The 18,145-nt window shown below is 37.9% G+C and overlaps 1 protein-coding gene across 1 annotated transcript in view; it reads left to right on the plus strand.

Annotated features, from left to right (window-relative positions):
- ROBO2 (roundabout guidance receptor 2) overlaps positions 1 to 18,145 on the plus strand; it is a gene marked incomplete at both ends in the record, with an annotated part of 464,836 nt that overhangs the window by 412,036 nt on the left and 34,655 nt on the right. Inside the window, 5 exons of the mRNA XM_082336476.1 lie at positions 5,073 to 5,115; positions 6,684 to 6,811; positions 10,956 to 11,237; positions 11,614 to 11,739; positions 16,098 to 16,254. Of these exons, the coding sequence (XP_082192602.1) occupies positions 5,073 to 5,115; positions 6,684 to 6,811; positions 10,956 to 11,237; positions 11,614 to 11,739; positions 16,098 to 16,254 (736 nt within the window). The remainder of the gene's footprint in view (positions 1 to 5,072; positions 5,116 to 6,683; positions 6,812 to 10,955; positions 11,238 to 11,613; positions 11,740 to 16,097; positions 16,255 to 18,145) is intronic.

Raw genomic sequence — 18,145 nt, forward strand, 5'->3', positions numbered from 1 at the left:
ATATGTGTAGAACTTAAAACACTAAAAATAGTTGTTTAAAAGTCTGGATTCTGCAGTTATATAATTACTGGCTAAAAATGTTCTTTCAGGTCATTTTCAGATTGTGGGTCATTCAGTGGGACTATTGGTTATTTGTATTCTGTTATTAGGCTCCTAAGAGGTATAATTTCTGCTGTGTGACTAAACTACTGTAACACTCTGTGTATGAGAAGAGCAAACAGCAAATGTCACGCAATTGGTAAAGATTCGTGCCAGAGAAGAATAATTGATTGAGTTAAATTCATTAAGCTTTCTGTCTTTGTGAACATTTTGATAAGCACTGATTGATTGCTCAGATGGTCACAAAAAAAGTGACATTGAAAATTATAGCTAAATCTTTTTACTTTTTTTACCGTTGAACTGACTCCAGTAGTTACTGAGCCACAATTCTGTACATCACTATTCCTCCACTTCCCTTTCCCCCATCATGACTCACCAGGCATTGATTCTCAGTGATATCAGTACTACAGAACATATGATTTTTGGCTATGTTTGTTAGATTACTACTAGTAAGTAGTAGTGTCATCATCTGCAGCTGTACAAGAAGTATACATTTTCGAGACCATGACATACTCTCAGCAAAACCAAATCTGGCACAGAGACACTAAATACAAATGTTGCCCCTTTTCAGTCATCTGTTCTGTGATATAAAGGATGGATTAGTTTTACTTTTGTGAGGTTCTGTAAAAGCTAAAGTACTGCTGCACAGGGTTTTTTTTTATTTTTATGGTTACCCTTTAGTCAGATTGCTTGGATATAAACATGCACTGCGGGTTTCTACATGATACAAGAAAAGATAGATTGCACAAAAGAGATATCTGACCACTTCTTGTGTAATAGATGAATTGTTTCAGTCCCATATTACAGTGACAGAATAGCATTTGTTTATTTTGTACTGAAAGTTGCAATTCTCTTTTCACATTTTGGTATAAGGACTTATACAACAAAGGCATGGAATCCATTTGTAGAAATAAGAGAAATTTCATTTATCTGCTTATCTTTCCTGTGCCCTCAAACTCATTGTTGTGCCAGTACCCACTCACTTGAATGCTCAGGTGTTTTCAAGTGTCTAGGCCATCAGTCATGCAAAGAAAGTAAATATGTATTTTCACTTATGAGTAGGTAAGCTTATTTAGTGACTAGTGCTCCTTGGGATTAAAGATTTCATGAAACTGAGTAAACAAAAACAAATTAAAAATAGAGAATTATGGAATGCTACACATTTTATGCACAACTCCTGAAACTGTTAAATGAGGATAAATTATTTGACAGAATCATCCAAAGGTAGACAGAAGATTTGATGGAATTTTTATATGCTGATTATCTGTTCTGAGTTAATGCTTATTAAAAGAGGATTAATCTACATTCATATTTGAGGAACAGCTTATCAGAAAAAGGAATGAGACTTGGCTGGCAACATTAAAGTTTTCATTTGCAGTAGGAAAATGTGGCCTACTAGAGATAGGCATACAGAAAGCTTTCTAAAGCTTTCTTGCCTCAGAATGTCAACTTACTATACATTTGTATTTTTCCAATTCTAGCAGGCATGGAGATTAAGTTTAACCTTGTTAGATAATATTAGTAAATGGTTTGGGTACCTCCTTATATATTTAATGAAAAGCATGTGAAAAGCTCCTTAACGTATGCTGTTCTTCATACAAATATATACAATATAATTTCCTTAAAATTTTATGCATTTAAAATGCACTTTGGATTATATTTTTGCATTTTTACAGTCCTTGAAGTATAAGCTGGTGGGGATTCCTTCAAAATCTCTCTATGCAGAGGTTATTTTTTCATCTTCTTTTGAAAACCAATCTCATCCCTGCAGGTCTTCAGCCTTTCTAAGAACATATATCAGATGCAAAGAGTGCTGAAAGAGCTTTTTTGCTTCCTCAGTGATAAAAAGCAAGGGAGATGGGTGGGTCAGTGATAGGGACATCCTTCCCTTCCTCCTCTTACATTGCCCCTTGAAATTGCTCTGCTTCTTTTTGAAGTGGAGACAGGATGAATAAAGCCAGCTGTCTGTGTGTTTTATTTTTACAGTGACATCTACAAGCCTGCATTGCATTAAGTATGCTCCTATTCAGGCGTTTAGACTTGTTTTGTAATTGCAGAAATCAAACTGCAGGCAAAAATGCTGACAAAATGTATGGCAGGAATGATAAACATAGTGCTTGTGTTGGCAGCCTGACCATATCTTCCATTGTTAGCTGTCTTTCCTTTCACAATATTGATGCTAAAAGAAAGGCACCTTCTCTGTGCAGCCTCAGGTAGCCCGTTTATGGATGGCATCAGGAATACGATTTTTTTTCCATAACATCCTGATGACATGTCCACACTTCAAGAGGAATTTTGGCTAGCTTAGTTGATATTCTGGAGCCTTTTCCCACAAGAATAATAACTAAAATACTTTCTTGTTTATTTTCTCATGAAGATTATAACCATCCGTGCATTGGCATACAGGGTGGAGGGTAAATGAAAGAACTTGTATTCCTTCCCAGTTCCATAAACATCACATAAGCCAGGCACAGTCTTCCCCAGGAAAAACAATGTCACTGCAAGACAAGTTCTTTTTTTAATAAACTAAGCTGAAGCTTTCTTCTAAAAACAATGTCATATTGGGAGGGTGTAAGATTGTTTAATGTAGGAAAAAAATAGGAAACAGTTACTACCACCAGGATACACAGATAGAATAAAAAAGAGTAAATGCTGTGATACCTGTCTCTTCTCAACAAGCTCATATGCCACAGCCAACCTGCGGCAATTATGGCTCTAGTGAAGAGGTTTCGATGTCATGTCTTCTTGATATGTTTCTCACAGCATGCCTTGGAGTTTTTTCCATACCTCACTACACAGAAAATAAAATGTGTCTGGCAAACATTGCTTCAATCTCCTACCAGCTCCCACATTTTAGCTTTGCTTTACAAAGGTACACAAGGGATATAAATATTTTGAAGACCACAACTATTGATTTTTTTTTCCCTACATGACATGCATAGTTAAAATCTCACACACCTGTACAGGCTATACAAGTGGTGACAATAGTATTTTAAAAATATTTCTGGTAGATGATAGTCTATAAACAAGAGCATTAATCCCAAGAAGTTTTCAGAAAATATGTTTTACTGGAATTCCCTTAAATTTATAAATTTTATTTATAAGGGTTGTTACCGACTGTGCCTTTGTTTCTCATTTTCCTTATTTCTTGTTGCTTTGACAAATGCAGAAAGCTGGAGAACTGAAGTATTAAATTTAAAGGGGAGGAGGAGAAAGGAAACAGTATCTAATGTACTTTTGACGAACATACTTTGAAACATAGCCAGGCAGTGCCCACCTCTTTGCATATTCACACATGATATCCACAGCACTTCAGATTATTTGCTTTTAAGCAAGGAGCGACACAGTCATTTGACAGCCTGTTAGAACCAATGTGCATTAAAGTAGCATTGGCTCTAAAATTAATTAGCTGCAATGTTTTACCATGTCTTGTTTTTCAAAGCAGACTTTTATTTAATACTTCCCATACTTGCATTTTGATTTTCTTTTCATTAATTGGTTTGATTACATCCTTTCAAAATTCAGCTATTAACCATTTTGATGTGACATATGACTGCAGCGATTTTCTGATATTGATATTAGTCCGTTCTGCAGTGAAGGGTAATTAATCACCCTACCCAAGCACTCTTCCAGCAGGGCTTCCAGAGGGGCCAGTTTTGTCCCCTTTGCTGAATGTAGACTCTGAAATTATCCTAGGACTTCGTAAAGTGACAAGGATTCTATAAGGTATCAGAAGTATTTTCCCAGTGGATTTATATCATTGCTAATTTTTTTAATGATCACAGCATTTCTGTTGGGTATAGCAATTTTGTCTGATTAGAATGGTGTATAATAGAAAGCCTAATCTTCAATTAGTGTAGTTTGGACTAATATTTGGAAAATCTTGCAAATACTATGGGAGCTGTAATTTAACGATGGGAATGTCTTACAAAGGTAAATAGTATTTCCAAACCAAGGCCTATTTTAAATTAAACTGGCCATAGACTCTTGCATTCCTCTCTGAAATTCGAACCTTCATCTTGTCAGGGGCCTGTAAGGATGCAGGTGTCCAGGACACTGATATAATTTAATAGGCTGCCTTATCTGTGCCTGACAATAAATAATGGGATATTGCCACTGAGAATCAGAGTAGTCTGTTGGCCTTGATTCAAAATATTTGCCAGTGCTTCAAACAGGAGCACCAAATGTTGTCAATTAGCATCTCACCAGTAATACGGGTTTACCTATATTGCCCTGAAATGTAATCCTGTTAATAAGATAGATAAGGGATAGGCTGGTTTTTGTCAAACACCCATGAATGGAGCCATAAAAACAATTGTCTCCCTCTGAATGTATCCTTGGCATCCCCCATGGCAAGACTGGAAGCAGTTTTTCTTCCCAGCGATACTGGCATGTATGCATTTGTGTGTGGGTGCTGGTTCTTATACTGTACTTTTAATGGAAACGGTGCAGCTGTATGCTTTTATTCACCCCTTCAGCTCTAATAGAGCTGCCACTTCTTTGTATTTGTCCTGGGAAATGGCATATTTGTGTGGTGACATTATATTACTGCATTACGACATGGTGTTATTAACTCACTGGCGCAATGTCATTATGTACTGAAGCAAAAGCATGCCAAGAAAACAATTTCATCACATGGCACAGTCTTGCAACACAAAGTCATATGAAGGGGCCTGTAGTAAATTCGGGCCTTTTACCCAGGCGTCTGGTTTGCCTTGCACGCTACAGAGCAAATTGACGTTAGTCAATATGGTGCAGTGAAATCCTAAAAAAATTGTAACCCTAATGTGTTTGATCCTTTTCTCATATTTTCTGTACTTTATTATGTGATGATGCCAAGAGACCTGCGATCTCAGACACTGAGTAGTTTGAATTGTTACTTTTAATTATTACTAATTGATTTTTCCCTGTCTTATATGTGTGTGTGCGTGTGTGTGTATGTTTGTTCGTTTTGTTTTCCAACCAAAACACAGTCACTTTCCAAAGAGGAGATGGAGGACTAATGAGCAATGGAAGGTATGTTTCTTTGTATAAAGGTCTTTCCATCCTATTTATTTTTAAAATTAGGGATCTCAAAAGTGCTATAGGTGATGCACTTGGGTAGTAACCGATCATTTGGAAGACTGACAATGCTAGGAGGAGTTAAGTAGCTTACCACAAGGTTTAATGACCTATCTGTTGGGCACTTTGGAGGAATCAAGCCCAGATGTTTCATATCTCCCAGATGCCCTGGAAGAAATGAGTAGTAAATATCACAAGGAATGTGTTCATTTGTTACTGGGATGTTTATTGCATTAATTAGACATTAGCAAATGAAGTTGCTGTTGTTTAAGACTCCTTATTGGCTCCCCCTAAATTGCTGTGAGTGAACAATTACACTTAATCGATCACAAAATAAATGATTCATGGATGATGAATAGGCTGTAGATTGATAGGACTGGATTCCACAACTTTGGCTACTCAATTGAAATTGATAAAAGCTGATAACGGGCCCATATATCCTCATCTATTTTCCCTTTGCCAATATGGAGATTGTAATTAGGCCTTGGTAATAACTTCCAATCTCCCTTTTAATCAATATTTTAGCAAAAAGAGATTAGGCCTAATGAGAGTGAGTAGATGTGGCAAGAAAGCGACTGGGTCTTCTTATTGCCGTTTCCATAGAAACCGATGTTTCTCTTAGGGATTGTGCCAGGCGGGGGTCTATAACGTACAATGATTGGAGATGTTGCTCCAACTTCATGAGTGCATTAATAACCTAGAAAAGCTGCAGAACTGTGGATGTTTTTTTGGTTTTGTCTGGGGGAAGGAGGTGTCTGCAGGAAATGATTTGTTTTCCCTGTTAAATACAAATACAAACAATCCACCTGCCTTGCTAAATTTCTGGCTGTTTACCCTGGGGGGTGAGAGAGACACGGTGCCTTATGGCCGGAGTATACCTTCTCTTTCAACATACTGGCTGTTTAATACTGCTCTCAAAGCTGGGAATTACAGGGTTGTAAAAGCCATGCAGTAGTGGCAGATAAAGATAGCTGTGGACTTTCCATTAATCCTACTCAAACCTGTTTGCCTCTAAACCATCCGAGAGTGCTCAAAGAAAGAGTTACCAGCCTGTAGATGACAGGCGTGCGTTTGGGATGCAAGGGAAGGAAGAAATAGTAGCCCAAAGTCCTGGAAATGGCTGATACGGAGCAATCAGTTTGAGTGATGGCTCCCTTGAGGTGGTAATTTATCATGCAGCCCTGGTGTAGGATCCCATGATGGTCCTGCCTAACCCCTGTTTCACACAGACAACAGAGTTCATTTGGATTCTGGCAGAATCACGACGGATGCCTAGTCCCACTTCTACTGACAAAGTTGATTTGTATATATCCTTAATTAACTGCTCAAGGTCTTTAAATCATCAAAGGCTACACAATTTTAATTTGAAATAAATTAAAGTCTCCTAAACTGTTTGCTACCTACGGTGTTAGGAGAAAAGTGATGTGGTCTCTTCAATCACTAGTTATCTCACAGATTTTTTAATTGTGTAAAAATTTATATATATATTTGTATGTATATCTTTTTTTCTTATTCTGCTTCAGTCGACCAGGTCTGTTGAATGCAAGTGACCCCAGTTATCCTTGGCTTGCAGACTCTTGGCCTGCCACAAGTCTGCCAGTAAACAACAGCACTAGTGGACCCAATGATCTTGGCAATTTTGGTCGTGGAGGTACGTTTCGTTTTATTCAGTCACTGTATAGTATATGAATACTATAGTATATAGTATAGGCTTCTGTTAGTTAACATCTATGCTAAACACTGTGTAATATTTTTATCATTATAGTTCTTTCTATGTTTGACTCCAGATTTGATTTAAAATTGACTTTAAAATATTCATTTTGCTTAGTCTCTTTCTGCTTCTTTAAAATGTAGATCTAGTTTGTAATTTACCCCACAGTGGTGAGACAGGGCCTGCTTATCATCTCAAGAGAAAAGTATTTGTTGCTCAAACTCATTCCCTTTTGTGTGGAGATGAGCAGTCTGCTGTGCAGGGCAATGTAGCCAGGGATAGAGGATGTCCATAAGAGCAGAGGAGAAGTCGGGGGATGCAGAGAGGATACACAAATAGGGAATACAGAAAAAGGGAACCATTTAGATTTTTTAGGGTTTTATTTCCATTTTGAATTGAGGGAGGCCCTTTGGGGAGATGAGGTAATGATTTATAATTATGGTGATGAATCTTTAGAGGGGTTATTTTCTTTCAAACATTTTACTCAAATGGGAATTTCAAGATGTATGATTGGGATTTTTAAAAGTCACAGTAATATTCACATCTCTCTGTTACTTCATTGGTTTCTGTGTTGTTATATATGCATATATATACACAGATAGTTCTGCATAGTGGTGTTTAGAACAAGATTTTCTAATGTAAATGAGTATATAAATATTTTTAAGACATAAGTAAACAAAACTCAAGACAACTTTATGTATGAAAAATACATTAAAATGCAAAAAATCTATAAAACCATCAAACTGATAAATGTGAAAAGAATTCAGTTTTTAACTGTACCAGAATCTGCTTCTGAAAACCATCCCTCACATCGGTTATATGTTCCCATGCAAAACTTCTTGCGTGTGGTTTGACTACTGTGACTTCAAATTACAAGAAAACACTGTAGATATATTTTCCATATAAAAATGTTGTAAAGCTCCTGTCTTAGAAAAAATATTATAAAGTAAGCAAAACTTTTGATAATATTTAGAAGGCAACTGAATATCTGCCAGCTACTTTGTTGTGAATATCTTGAAAATAAAACCTTTCAGTACTTTTCCATCTTTCCATAAGCTCACATAATACAGAAAAATTACCATTTTCTTTTAGCATTTGGCTCTATACGACTGAAATTGGAAACATGTTTTAAAGCTTTTGGCTTCAATGTGGATGAGGCATAGGTCCAAATTTGTCCAAGAGGTGCAACAGTTATATTTGGAATTTCAGCAGCTTAATTCCACCCATGATCTTTACAGTTGAGCTCACACTTTTATTCTGAATGTTTTGGGGCTACTTATCCCTATCTGCTTCAGCAGTTGAGTTTGCATGCTTCTGCATTAAGATGGATTAGAAGTCAGATGTCTTGTAACATGAATTAACTGTAGAGATAGAATTTGGGCCTCTTCTACTGGTTAGAAGGTCTGTGATAATATAAAAGATCTGTAAGAATTTTGAAAACAGTAAGGTGGTAATCAATCGCTCTAGAAACTCAGAAGCTGAGGCAGGCAGCTCTAACATTGCCTTTAAGAGTGAAATCCACATTACGTCCTAGATAGGCACTTGAGAGCAAGGCTGTGAGTGGGAAGCACAGGTTAGGTTTGGAGTCGCATAAGGCCACAAAATGGCACTGTGTCTCCCAGGGCAGCAAGAAAGAGCTTCCCTCAGGAAGTACTTCAGCACTATTTCATTTATCTCAAGAGTTACAAAACAAGTTGGATTTTGGAGAATTTTTGGGGAAGCGCACAGTGGGAAATGTGTGTTCATCTTTGGTCTGAAATGTGTGGTTTTCTTGCTATGACAACTTGGTGGGAAAATCACACTTGATTTTTACTAGGTGATTATGGCACTTTGTAAAATGGCACTTTAATAGCTCTTGGAGTGTTTAGTGTATACATCTCATTGAGGTCAAAAAAGTAATCTGTGGTTGTACTGAAAATTCCCAGAATGTCTAGAGAACCTCGGCTTATTAGTAAGAATGACTGAAAATTCTTGGCTGGTGGGAAGCTATGCAACTTTCCTTTCAAGTGTGTGCAAATGTATAGTTCTCCATTTTAAAATGACTGTATAGAGATGATAACCTCTTCAGTTATGAGAAACATGCTCTAAAAGATAGCTGTATGTCTGAGTACTTGGGAGATGAGCATTTTGCTAGTTTTTACTTCCATGAGTCTGCAGACCCAACACAGACAGGTTGAGCTGGACTTGCTTCATTTTATACATCAAGAACAGAATTTATTTACTAAACTTCAATCCATTATACTTTGACGAAACCAAATGTGGAAAGGAAAAATCTTCATATTGTGGATGAAATGCGAAAAGATAGGACTTGGCTTGTCTCTCATATCTTATACTGTATCTGGACATAGACGCTTTTATAACTGTGTACTGCCCCTAGAAGGCACATTGGATATGTGCAGATAGATAGTAATAATCTGATTTTGAAATATGACCTGTAGTTTACATTAATTGTAATTTTTTTGCACTTACAATTTATCTGCCAATGTAAGTTAATACAATTAAGGCATTTTAAATACTTGATTGTGCCCATTTCCCTGTTGTTGTCTGCAAAAACAGATCATACTGATAGACCCAAATTTAATCTCTGTTTCTGCAGTCTCTCTACTGAGCACTTGTTGTTGCCATATTTATTGTTAATATTATATTGTTGCCCTGAGACTGCAGATGTTATGAGGGTCCATATTAAAATGTTCACTGTTGCACACATGAATGCAGTAGAAAAGAGTTCTGTGGTCTATATGTTCATCCCAGGAAAAAAAAAAAAAAAGGCCGTAGAATCATATCTCATTGCTGGAAAAGTCTTGAGACAATGAGAGAACAACTGTATTCCCTGAAGTTGCAGAGAACCCCTGTCTGAGTCTGGAACTGAGCCTAAACCCTGGTCTAGGTGCAAGAATCATCTTTTCTCTTTGGGGCTTAAGGTATATAAAAATGTCTGTGATACCTAGAATGGGATCTGAACATCCTCACTATAGGAGTATGCATTATCTCAAGTACAGTCTAACAGCTGGAATCCATATCTGCCATCTGGCTATATAAAGCAAAAGGCATATAAATGATGCATTTTTCTAACAAGTAAATTCCAGAATGGATTCAACTTTTCAGAGTCTAAATAAATTGTAAAAATAGTACAATTTGATATATTGACCTCTGAGAGAGCAGGAAGAGAGTTATTGCTGAGCTGTGGTTCTCCTTGGGACGTCATGCCAGTCATCATTAGGTTCTTCACACTTCAGTAGTCTCAGCTTCTAAATCTAGTATTCCACCAGCAAAGGTCACTACAATGTTTAGTAAAGAGAGAGATTGCCAATCTATCTGATTAAAGGTACAAATTGCAGTGTGTGACAGGATTCAAAAGATGTAGAAGAGTCAACAGATATTTAGTTAAATATGCTGTACTGTTTTTCAGGTAAATGTACTGGAGTATTTGTACAAGTTGTTCTCCATTATCAACACTGTTTTGCTATTTTAGGAAACTGATCACTTAAATCCCTTCAGAATGACAGATTTTCTTTCACATATCAGGAACAACTTGTTTTTGTCAGGTTTTTCTTTTGTTGAAAAGGAGAAATGTACTAGCTAATGTCAAAGAGAAAATTAAAACTGATGCATAAAACTTGAAAGAAGTCAAGGTGATGCCCTTAAAAAATTGCTTTGAGAGCTTTGGCATCCGTTTAAGAGTTTTGCTCCATATTTGCTGGGAAAGTTTCCTCTGCAATTTGTAGATTCACTCCTTTCATCATTTCCCTGAAGCCCAGACAGTTTCATTGGTTCTGACATAGAGTGAACAATTGAAAACGTTCTTCAGTAGAGAAATATTCCAAACTTCACTTTCACAGTTGAAGGTATGGGAAAAAAAAAGATGGTTTTAGGCAGTGAGACGTGAAGGACAAGTGGTAGGCCTGTCACAGATGCTGATAGCTTGGCGATGGTTGTACATCATCTTCCCTTCGTTGGCTCATGGACCCGTCTCAGCTGAAATGCAAACGTGCAAAATGACACATTTATTTTTCATCTTAAACCTTGATACTTTCAGGCTTCCTGTGCATCAATGATTTGTTTCATTCCCCTATGTTCACCACAGATGTGCTGCCACCAGTGCCAGGGCAAGGAGATAAAACTGCTACTATGCTTTCTGATGGAGCCATTTACAGCAGCATTGACTTCACCACGAAAACTAGTTACAACAGTTCCAGCCAAATAACGCAAGCCACGCCATATGCCACCACCCAGATACTGCATTCCAACAGCATCCATGAGTTGGCTGTCGACTTACCTGATCCTCAGTGGAAAAGCTCAATTCAGCAAAAAAATGACCTGATGGGATTTGGTTACTCTCTCCCAGACCAAGGCAAAGGCAACAATGGTAATTACAACTCTTATTTTCCATGGCCCTTGGCTTTATACTGTATCATCTATGCATGAATTAGAAAAATCTTTTTAGTATGTGAGACACTGTTCATATTTACCGTAACTAATGCTTACATACCTTGCATGAATGCCAAACCTCACACAACAACAAAATATATTGTTCTGTGCGTTTAATCCTCTTTGTCCTGTGCTAATCACCAAGCCATCTGCCTTCCATTAGGCTAGGATAGGTATACATTTAAAAAAAAAAAAAATTAAAACTTGCTGCCCCACCACATCTGCCGTTGACTTGCTAACTGCATGTGTTGCATGTGCTTGTGCTGTCGACTAATCACACGATGCCACTGTGACCTCTGCCCTTTAACCCTTAGCCTTGCTTTACATCCCTGACTACCGCGTGGCTGAGGGATTGGCTAATAGATTGCCACACAACCAGTCACAGGATTTCAGCACCACCAGCTCCCACAACAGCTCCGAAAGGAGTGGCAGCCTCTCAGGTTGGTTCCACCGCCGTGGGTGGGTGAGGGACGGAGGGGTGTTGGTGAGCAGCTCGCCAGGGAGGCGGAAGACCTCCCAAGTGCACTTTGCAGATAGCTATGAGGGTGCCTGCCCACTGGAACGTCAGCGAACAGTGTCACTTTGGCCTCTACTGAAAAAAAAAATGCCTTTTGCAAAACCTGTTTGGAGATAATTGGAGAATCCTCTCAACCAGTGCTTGTCGGCGCAATTGCAAACCTTGCCTTGTCACATCCTTTCCCTGACAGCACAGTTCATGAAGCAAATAGATTTCCACATCAGTCCTCAGTTTATAGGTCTTCCCACACTGAACTTCATGAGGAGATTAGTATTTTTGTTGAGTTGTTAACGGATTCCCCACTCCCACAAGCTCCTTCTAAACACTGTTTTTTCAGTGAAGCAGCTCAGAAGTAAATGTAGGGCCCTGCAAGATGACTGGGGTTTCAAAAATTGTGCCAAGTCTGCATACAAACAGAATGTAAATTTTATGTGTGTGCTGCATGTTATATTGGAAACATGACGCATTTTCATTGGATGAAAATGATTGTAGTACCCGTGGTTGTGTATTATATTTAAACACACCTTTTTCTCCATTTCTTTAATTTTGCTTACTTGTTGTTTATGTTATGTGTAACTATGTCATTTTTTTTTCAAGACAAAAACTGAAAAGCCAGCAATTAAAATGCAAGTTTGCTATTTGCTTAACTGGAATATGAGAGCGCTGAAGGGACTTAAATTTCAAATTCATGCTATAACTGTAGTCTTTTGAATTTCCACTATAAGTTGGAGCAATCATAACACTAACAGGTCAACCCCAGAAATGGTTTCTTTACATGAATTTAAATGATTATTCAAATTGAATGTTGCGATTAGAAGCCTGTAATCATTGGCCCATAACTTAAATAGCCAAATGTGTTTGCAAATCTTGTGTTCTTATGGGGAGTGAGTGAGATTGAAAAATAGGCTTATGGCATTGACACAGAGGTATCCGGGAGCTAAGTTCATATGATACTTCCAGAAAGGTTCTTGTTCCTTGTATGTAAGATGTATTGGCAAGTAGCTTAGGAAATGGGCTTGCTCCTCTGGCTGCATGAAAATGCAGAAATTGATACGCTGAGGTACATATGTGCCAGCTATCAGAGGGCAGAATCGCACTTTAGATGTGTTGACAGCTACAGCTGCCTAAGAATTTTCTCAGAAAATACGAAGTTTCATTGGAAAATACCAGTTGATCAAAAGCTGGACTTTGAACAGATATTACAAGTGAAACGTATTTTGTGTAGCGTTTCTCAGTTTGAAGTAAATTTTCTGATGACACATGTAAACTTAAGGTTAGCCAGTCTTTCTGTGGCCAGGGCACTCCTGTTGTGATCAAAGCAGCTCACACCTGGATGCCCCAATGCTCAGATGAGTGTCAGACTATTGGACTGCAGAGTCAGTATTTTGCTCTCCCTTGCCCACTAATTATGTCTTTAATACGGGCTAATTATATCTGTAATACATGAGAAACTGGGGGACACCTTCAAATAGTCCGATAATTAGAGCATCACTGGAGTCAGAGACCAGCTTTGATTACATAGTCGCCATCAGGCTGAGCAGGGACTTGTTCTCTCACTTCCTTGGTTGGTACTTCAAGTACTACTTATTATTCTGACTAAGTTTCTGTCTCTCTCAAATTAATATCACGAGAAATCCTATCCCACTGTGGAATGGAAAATAGCTAAAAACTCAACTGCTTTGTGAGGCAGGGAAATTTTGTGGCTGAACTTTGCACAGCTCCCAGCTTATGTCAGTGCTATGATCATCAGCCCAACTGACAAATTCTTTTTCCAGGATCTGGTTCATCTAGAGATTTAAACAATATAATTGAATTTCAGTGTGAGGAGACATTGAAACATCAAACATCATTGCTATGGGGAAACAAGGCTTTGGTGCGACAGTTTTCAAACGCACATCAGGCATTATGTATTAGGTGTCCGCTCCACTGGTCTGACGGTGGAGTAACTCTGCCCATGGGGGCAGAAGAGAAATCTGCCCAGCTGCACAGCGTAGGCTGCTTTCCCTACCAGTTATGACCTTGGAGTTCCTTTCTTTTATTTCTTCATCTGAACAGTTCCTCAGCTCTCTGCTTCACTCTTTCTAATAGCTCTGTTATCTTTGACCTTTCTCTCCAAAAGCCCCCAAATGCAAGTGACTCCATACTAGCACCCCACAGATCCAGCCTCCATTTTACCAGTCTCCTAAGGTTACCAAGAAGCTACACTTCCAAAATCTTCCTCTCCACCTCAACTAATCTCTAAGCCAAAGTTCCCTGCATTTCTCTTCTCTGAGTATTTTTAGTTTAAATCCCCCTGCAACATGCAGCGCACACACACGCACACACTCTCACTCACTCTTAAGCATGTACTTTCCTCCCAAAGCAGCCCCTCTTGCCTTAGCTCTTGTTGGCTTCTACTGCTGCTGACTTTTTAAAAATTCCCCCCGTCCCACAAATTAAAATTAACGTACTTCCTTTGTACTGTTTTGTGACCCTATTTCTAACTCCGCTTTCCGCCATACCTGTGCTTTGAAAGCTTCATTTTCCCTCCAGAAGGTTCATGTATTTGTTCCTCCATTGCCACCATCACTGGCAGTTCTTTTCTGTTGATCAAAATGTTCTTTCCCTTTTCAAGAAAACTTCCCTCTCTGCCAGGCTACAAAAGCAGGGAAGAGTCTGTCTTGCATCCTAATAGATGGAATATCAGCTCAGTTCACACATAGTGAATGACAGGATCTTGGCTGGACTTATTATAAATACTCCAAGACAAGGAAGGAAGAGCTCTGGTCTGGAATTGAGTAGTGGAAAGCAAAGTCTTGTTTGCAACATGCTCCCAGCCAGGCTGATTAGAAACCTTGCCAGACTTGTTGCCTGTCTTGGCTACTTCTGAATCACAGAATCACCTTGTTTCTTCCCTCTCTGTTCGTTCCTGTTTTGGTCCAGCTGACATTTGGAGATAACAGAAGAAAGCCACTGTCTCTCGGATGAAAAGTCCCGTGACACGTGCTTGTCTCTATTGCTAGAATTGCACCTCCTTCTGGATGTCTCTATGCCCAAAGCTAGAGCCATGGCAAGGAGGGTGGTGCCTGCCAGTGCACACCATGCCACCCTGCCTTACAAGTCAGTTGTGATTTTTTTGATTCATTACTGATGAGAACTTTTTACATGGGGTTTTTTTTTTTTGGCTGATCCTTATAGATTAGCAAGAGACGTCAGTGGGTAAGATGGATTAGACTGTGCTTTCTGCAGTAAGCAAGGGATGAGTGACTGCCATCTGGGTACCCCACTGAAAAAGCGTATGACAACCCATTGTTCCACCCAACAATCCAGAGAGTTTGAAAGCCACAACAAAGTGGCAATAAATAGATGGGTCTCCAAGCAGTCAAGAGGTTTGAAACCTTGTGCCATTCTTCCTCTTAATGAATTCCTGACAAGAAAAAGGAGTCAGGGCAAAATAAAAGAAGCAAAACAAGTGGAAAGAGAGCTTTTTCTGTAAGATGACTTTCCCACAAATGGAAGTGTCTCAACTGGAGAAGTGGGTACAAGGACGATAAGAAAAGAGAAGCGGGCTTAAGCAAAATGCATTGCTCACCTCATATCTACTAGCCTCCTCCATTAGAGTCGTACATCAGAAATAGAACCTCTTCTCCGTAGTGGCACAAGATACTTGAATCCTGTGAAACACACAGTCCTAAAACATTGCAGATTGACTTCCTGATGTTTTAAAAAATGGAACTTAGTAAATTCCTATCAGCAAAACCCTGTTTCTTTTTGTTTTGACAACTTATACTTGTCATTCTGGCTGAAAGATATTGAGTCTAATGGCAATTTTCTTAGATTGTGTCCTTAACCTCTGTGTTTTCCACAGAAGGAGATTATGCAAAACAGTGTTATAAGCACATTGGATTTTGACATTTGCAATAATTTGCTATGGTCTATTATATTTTTATCTAACAGTGAATTCAAGAAGTCATAAAGCAGACATGAATAAATCAGTAAATATATTTCTGATATAGCAAAACATCTTTCCTTGGTTGTGCAGTACTGTGGTGCAAATGTATGGAGTTTTAAAAAGAAGTGATTTTCAGCAATTATTCAGAGTATTTTTCCATTCCATTCTATTATTATTTATAACCTTGTAGCAACATTAGCACGTTGATGCTGATTCTGCTGAGATATAAATACATCATCTTTTTTGGGGCATGCCATCTGGAATCAGAATTCTTTCAAAGAAATGTAAATAGCTAGCTTTTTTCTCCACATTATATCTCTAATATTTTATTTTTCTTTTTGGATTTGCAGGTGGCAAAGGAGGGAAAAAGAAGAAGAACAAAAATACTGCCAAGCCCCAGAAAAATAATGGTTCAAACTGGGCCAGTGTTCCCCTCCCACCCCCTCCCGTGCAGCCACTTCCAGGCACAGAGCTGGAACACTATGGGGTGGATCAGCAAGAAGCAGGGTAATTTTTTTTCTTTTTCTTTCGAAGAAAAATATGTGGTTTGCAGAGATGAGGCACGCTTTTTTTTTAAATTTTGCTAAGTAATGATATTATTCTGTTTTGTTTAAAAAAAAAAAAAGAGCGCGCGCCTTATCGTATAGACTTATTCAAGGCTATGGAAGGGGAATGTTTGAATAGTTTTTCTTGATAGTGACTGAAGATGGAAATAAAAGTGACCTTGCTTCATCATCATGTAGGGCTTCTCTGCTTACTCATGCTGAGAAGTATCTCGCTTCATAGGTAGCTTAATTGAATTCTGTTGGGGCTGCTTGCAAATGATGGGACTCAAAGATGACATAATCTGGCTTCTTGTATTTTTTTCACTGCTTTGATGTTTAAAAATATAAGAGCCAACAGAACAAAACACCTCACACTAAATTGGATTAATTTTAGAAGATCAACCAGTGGATAATAATCTTCTCATCGGCTTTTAGAAGAAATTTTACAGTTGAGGAAGGCATGTTATTTATAGGCATTTTTTATTAGTTAAACAACTCTTGAGTTTCTGGAACCTTACGCTTATTTTTTGATAGCTTAAAGTTGTTCTTAAGGACACAAAATCAAATAAAAAGCACTAAATGAGAGGAAAGAGACATTTCCTGCACAAAGAACCGTTATGGAATGCTTTTTAAAAAGGGAATTTATATGAAATACCAGGTTATCAAACTCTCGAGGAAAATCAGAATATATAGAAAAATAGTTTACTGTGGTCAGCTCTGTTGGAGCGTTTGAGAATCATTGTTCTGCCAGGGACAAATGTCTGCCTGTTGAAATACATGGATAAATCAATATTTCCTAAGAATGAAACATGTTTTAAAAATCATTGTATTATTGCTTTACTGAATAAAAAATATTTCAAGTGTTATCTCTTTTGTAAGCATGACTTGATCATCACTACTTTTATAATGAAAATTAGAATAATTAAATATTAATATTTGAGTTTATACCAAGTCCTTCAACTCTTAAAATGAATAATAACTAACTGCATAAGTCTGTGGAGTTCCTTTTAAAATGAAGGCCCATTCAGGCTGTATTAGAGTTAGAATTTCAAAGCAAGTGCAAGGGAAAATGAATAACCTTACTGATTGTAAGTGTTGTTTAAAAGTCAAGTCAAAAAGGTGCATATAATCATTATATTCTGTATTCTGTTATAAAAAGCTGAAATAAATTTAAGATGATTTTGCCATATAATATTTGTCTTTATCAGTTTATATCCTTAAAATACACGTGCAGCCATTTCACTAAAATAAACTAGTTATGCTATGCAAGGCAAACAACTTGGATTTTCTTTCAGGACAATGAAATAGCATAAAAGGTAAATGGAAATACCTTCTAGAGAAATCCCTTGTGACACGGGGCTTGACTCCTCAGTTGCATAAAGTATCTGTTATTGAGCTGGAAGGAACGATGTTGGTCACCAAGACAACACTGGTTATTTAAGGATAAGGTAATCACCAGCCTTCCAGGTTCCCAACAATTGGTTTTTCCTCTGATTATCGTTTGAATTACTCTTCTCTGGTTTTTGTAATATCTCATTAATAGTGGTTGTAACAAGACCTTCTAATGTGCGTTTTACCAAACACAAAAAATAATTTGAAGATTAGATTTACAGTATCAGTCTTCAGCTACAGTAGTTTGCAGCCAACTTTGCTGAAACCAAAGAATCTGCAATGCCCATACTTCCTGAGGATGTATCCAGTACTAATGGTCGTTGTATATTCAGGGGTTGATCTTGTTTCTGTGTTTTTCAACATGCTAAAATGGAATGAATCATAGAATGTGTTGCTTATGTTGCCTTTAATATTGACATATTGGGTAAAAAAAGGGCAAGCAATTTTTTTAAACGGTTCTG

The sequence above is a fragment of the Platalea leucorodia genome (assembly GCF_965183815.1).
Source record: "Platalea leucorodia genome assembly, chromosome: 2".
Lineage (NCBI taxonomy): Eukaryota > Metazoa > Chordata > Aves > Pelecaniformes > Threskiornithidae > Platalea > Platalea leucorodia.